We start from the raw sequence: 5522 nt of genomic DNA, 5'->3' as shown, positions 1-5522 counted from the left end.
GAATTCCTTTAACCCTAAGCTAACCATCCCCTCACAACATGGACAGAACAACAAACATCACCTCACGTCTCCCCTGCTCTGGAGAATGAGACCAAAGGGGGAGTTTACTCAACCCCTGGTCACAGCACAGACATCACCTCACATACAGGAACAGACAAAAGCGAATAGACAAAAGCTCACATCAGCCAATGAAGGCAAATTTTCCTTAACATCTACCCTACACTCTTCATATATCATATACATTTTTTGCTAACTTTCCTTTTTCACAAATTTATTAAGAAGTAGCTTATTACACCCGTCTACGTCCATCAGCCCCAGCCAGCAGCGGCTGTGGGCGAGGCTGGGCGGGGACCTGGGGGGGGGGGTCAGGGACGTGGGGGGGTGGGCGCGGTCCCACCACCTCCTTTGAGCTCTGCGGGGGGGAGACGTGGGGCTGCCCTCCTGACAGGCCTCCTCTGCGCCCGGGTCTCTTGGCTTCTTGCCTCTGAGACCACGTACCGTCCCCGAAGTGGGCTAGAGCCCAAGGGTTCCTGCTTCAAGGCGGCGTCGTCGCCCCGGTGGTGACCCTTGCGTCTCCTTCCACCTCCGTCCCCCAGGCGCGGTGGTGTCAGCGGGCCCCAACCAATGACCAGCCAGGGCCAGTGGGCACCCGGGTCTTCGGCGTGGAGCACGGTATTCCGCCACGTATGGTACGGTACACGGTATGAGAACCTGGTGGCGGGTGTGAGCGGCGGGGTCCTGTCCAACCTGGCGCTGCACCTGCTGGACCTCGTGAAGACCCGCTTTGCTGTGAGTGATGGATTGGAACGCAGACCGAAATATAAAGGAATCTTACATTGCTTGACTACCATTTGGAAACTTGATGGACTACGGGGACTTCACCAAGGAGTAACCCCAAATGTGTGGGGTGCAGGATTATCCTGGGGACTCTGCTTTTTATTTTACAATGCTATCAAGTCATACAAGACAGAAGGAAGAACTCAAGGGTTAGAGGCAACAGAATACCTTGACTCAGCCGCCGAAGCTGGGGCCGTGACACTGAATCACAAACCCATCATTGGTAGCAAAAACTCGCCTTACGTTACAGTACGATGGTGTTAACTCACCACAGCGGCAATATAAAGGAAGGTTTGATACTGTTAAGGTCCGGAATTGTCCCCCTCAGACAGACAGAGAACCCGCACAATAATGCAAGTCACACAGCGAGGTTTATTTCCAGCCGGCTGGGGTCCGAGTCTCTGCCTGACGCAGCGGGTTTTAACAAGGACCCCAAACACTTAAAGCCAAGGGGTTATATAGCATTTTCAAGGCTTTCCATAGCTTCTGAGAGTATAAGATAAACTTACAGGACTTACATAGTTTCAAAGAGTATAAGATTTACTGCAGGACAAGGAGACCAGGAGTATAAGATAAGCTACAGAACTTCTAGTCTCCATGCTGCAACTGCCCACATCCTGGAATTTTATAATTATGTTGTTTCAGGCTAGGGGCTGTTAACCCTGACCTAAAGATAGCAGTTCTCATGCTAACAGTCTCTTACAATACACTTGTGAAAATATATAAGGACGAAGGTGTGCGTGGATTATATCAGGGATTTATGCCTGGGCTGTTTGGAACATCACACGGTGCCCTTCAGTTTATGGCATATGAATTATTGAGGTTGAAATACAACCAGCGTATCAATAGATCACCTGAAGTCCAACTGAGCACTGCAGAACAGCGATCTGTTGCAGCACTGTCCAGTGTGTCTGCTGGAGCAGCAGCGTATACGTATCAGTTGTGAGAGCTCGTCTGCAGGACCAACACACGTCTTACGAGGGTGTGGTGGATGTAATCACAAACACATGGAGGAAAGAAGGCATCGGTGGATTTTACAAAGGAATTGCCCCCAATTTGATTAGAGTGACTCCAGCATGCTGTATTAGCTTTGTGCCTTAAAGGGATGCCAGAATAATACCAATATTTTTATTTATCATAAACATTTATAAATACTATTGCACTACCATCTATCTGTTGTAAATCATTGTGGTTTTCAAAGCCATATTTAAATGGTTCTTTGAAAATTAGGTCTATTTTTTATATTTTGAAAATGGCACTGTTTTAAAAATAAAGGTGAAATGATTACAAAAAAAAGGAAATAGCTTATTACAGTAAAATAACAGAGTAGTCACATGACATGATAAGCAGAATCCCTTTTTTAACATTTTCTGTAAACATTCTGTTCCCTCATTTGTCAGAGAAGAAAACCATTCCAAACTTTGTTTTTATTTCTCCTTTGTCTTGCTTTGCAGTTTTAATAAATATGTATGTAATGCCTATTTTAAAATACATGTATAAAGTAAATATTACATAGTAATGCAGTAAATAATATCTATACAGTTTTCCCTCGAACAGTGTGGGGATTAGGGACACTGACCTCCCGCAGAGTTGAAAATCCAGGTGTAACTACAGTCGGCACCCCACACACGCCCACGGATTCCCAACCATTGGGTTGACTCTTGAACAACATGGGTTTGAACTGAATGAGTCAACTGAAAAAAATCCACATGTAAGTGGATCTGTGCAGTTCCAAATCATATTATTCAAGATCAACTGTATATACATATTATTTTAACTTGATAAAAATTATATATATAAATATATAAAATAAATATGTTTAATGTATTAAGTGATATGCACACACGCACGTAGAACAAGATATTTGCAAGGTTATTCTCCTTTACAGGGCATTTGCTCTTATTTCCTACCTGATTTGATCTTAGGAGAATCTCTGTATCTTCTTCAACATCTCTCTGGAGATAATGAACAAAAGTTTATGTTTAGTAGAGAAAAAAATTATATTGGTAGAAAATCAGACAAAAGATTACAAGATAATAAAATTATACACCAATGTTCATTAAGAACACACAGACACAATGTCACTAAACTTTTAGGGAATGTAAATCATGACCATGGCGAGCTATCAGTTTACCCTTGTTAGAAGAGCTAACATAAAAAATTGTGATGATACCAAATGCTGGCCAGGATTTGGAGAAACTGGGTCATGCATGCACTTTGGAAAACAGTTTTTTATAAAACTAAACAGGCCATTATCATATGACCCAGCAACCATACTGCTGTGCATTAATTCCAGAGAAATGAAAACTTATGTCCACAGAAAAGTCTGTACACTAATGTCCACAGCAACTTTATTTCTGATAGCCTCAAACTGTAAATAACCAGGACATCCTTCAATGGGTGAATGATGAAACACGCTAGTACTGTGTTTCCCTGAAAATAAGACCTAGCTGGACCATCAGCTCTAATGCGACTTTTGGAGCAAAAATTAATGTAAGACCCAGTATTATATTATGTTATATTATATTATACCTGGTCTTATAATAAAATAAGACTGGGTCTTTTATTAATTTTTGCTCCAAAAGACGCATTAGAGCTGATGGTCCGGCTAGGTCTTATTTTCGGGGAAACAAGGTATATCCATGCAGTGAAATGCTACTCAGAAATAAAAAATAGTTAACTATTGGTGCATGCAACAGCTTGGATGGCTCTTGAATCCGTCTGAGTGATGCTGAGTGAAGAAAGACAACCCCCAAAGGTTGCATACGGTATGAATCCAGTTATATGACATTCCTGAAATGATAAAATTGTATATATGGACAGGTTACCAGGGGTCAGGAATGGTGGTGGAGAGGACAGGGGTAGATGTGACTATGCAGGGATTACACGAGGGAGATCTTCCTGGTGACAGAACATTTCTGCATCTTGATTGAGGTGGTTACGGAAATCCACATGTGAAAAAATGTCACACACACACACACACCAATGAATGACAGCATTATGCAGATTTTCAGTCATGAGAGTCCTCAGAGACTTAGCAGTTCTCAATCAATTCCTCACTTCAATAGGCCCTGGCGCCTTAAAGCTTACGTAAGTGTCTTAAAATTTGGTAAAAACTTAAAGTGAATATGAAATATAAATAAATATGAATACAAAATATTTCCAGAAGAAACAAATTGTTATACCTTGCCTACTACCAGAGGGAATTATGAATTATAATAAATAGTCCTTAAAACGAAATGGAAATCAGTTTGGATTGGTTATTAGAAAATAATATGAGCCTATATAAATTTCAAATAAAAAAGTCCCAAAATTTTGAGAACAAAAATGTGCTGCTTATTTAAGGAAAAAGTACTGATTCTTTAAGAAAAATTGTATGTGCTTGAACCTTAACTTAGTGTGGCCACGCAGCAGCCCACCTGTCTGTCTCCTTGGACCCGCCCCCAAAGAACGGAGAGTCTCTGAGACGGATCCTTTCAGGGACTTTGCTTCACCTTTGTGTTTGCACCTCGTGTCTCCCTGTTTGGCCCCAGAAAGATGGCTGGTCAGCCAATGACGGGTAAGATTCCCCCCGGGGCGGGGGGCGGAGGACAACTCAAGCCAGGCGCAGTCCAGTGGGGACCAACAGGGGAACCCACGGGGTTCATACAGGTGGGCACAGCCCCCCACCTTCCCCCGGCTAAGGAGAGCCTCTGCCTCTGTGGCTGCATTCCTTCCCACAACCTGCAAGGGAAGAGATTCAATCATGTGCTCTCCACCTAGTCATATGCATATAGGTTTTGTCCCTTGGGGAAGCACAAACATCCTGAGACTTAGGTTCTCCTGCCAGCAGGCGAGGGTGATGGGCTTGAATCAGTTTCCTATTGTGGTGTGTGGAATTCACAGATCTTGAGACTGACAAGCTTTATCTCCTTTACTTCACCTAACTAATAAAAGCTAATGTGTTGGCCCTATTAGGCACATCCAGTCCTTGAGGCTGAACGACCCTTGGCCCTCTATTCATGACCACTGTCTTTTCTTAACCCTGCACCACCCTCCTCGCTCCCCACAACCTTGTCGTGAAGGATTCGACAGTTTAGAAGGAAAAGAAAATATTTAATTATGATTTAAATGAATCACATAGTTACCAGGTACAAGATAAGTAAGAGAGTAGAAACAGAACTTCTGTATTTTAACAACTTGAATTTGGTATAAATTTGTTATATAATTTTCAGAAGAACATAAACATAATAATCACACTCAGGATGAACTTTTTTTTGAAAATTGGGCTGGTTAAATAGTTTTGGTTTAAAAAGACTTCAGCCTTCTCAATTTTAATATATCATAAAAGTAATATTAAAACTATTTGGAGTTAATTGACCTTGGATTTACAGACTCATGTCTTTTATCAATTTTTGCTCATTATTTCTTCAAATATTCTTTCTGCCCCTTTCATTCTCTTCTTCTGCAATTTCCATAAAGCATATGTTGGTCCTCTTGAAGGTATCCATAGGTTGCTTAGGCTCTGTTCACTTTTCTTTATTCTTTTTCCTTTCTGATCCATGGACTCGATAATGTCAATTGTCCTATCTTCAAGTTTATTTTCTTCTTCCTGCTCAAATTCAATGTTGAACACCTCTAGTGAAAATGTCCTTTCAGATATTGTACTTTTCAGCTCCAGAATTTGTTTTGTTCCTTTTATAATA

At 41.7% G+C, this 5522-nt stretch overlaps 1 protein-coding gene across 1 annotated transcript; it reads left to right on the top strand.

Annotated features, from left to right (window-relative positions):
* The first annotated feature begins 402 nt into the window (after positions 1 to 402).
* LOC117023241 (mitochondrial folate transporter/carrier-like) lies at positions 403 to 2163 on the top strand. The gene is given in 4 exon segments (XM_033107662.1): positions 403 to 1040; positions 1042 to 1133; positions 1542 to 1775; positions 1778 to 2163. Coding segments are annotated over 4 exon segments (903 nt in total). The 5' UTR covers positions 403 to 624; the 3' UTR covers positions 1939 to 2163.
* The last annotated feature ends 3359 nt before the right edge of the window (positions 2164 to 5522 follow it).

This window comes from Rhinolophus ferrumequinum, chromosome 6 (genome assembly GCF_004115265.2).
Source record: "Rhinolophus ferrumequinum isolate MPI-CBG mRhiFer1 chromosome 6, mRhiFer1_v1.p, whole genome shotgun sequence".
NCBI lineage: Eukaryota > Metazoa > Chordata > Mammalia > Chiroptera > Rhinolophidae > Rhinolophus > Rhinolophus ferrumequinum.
Note: the sequence above shows the minus strand (reverse complement) of the source record. Positions and strands in the feature narration are given on the sequence as shown.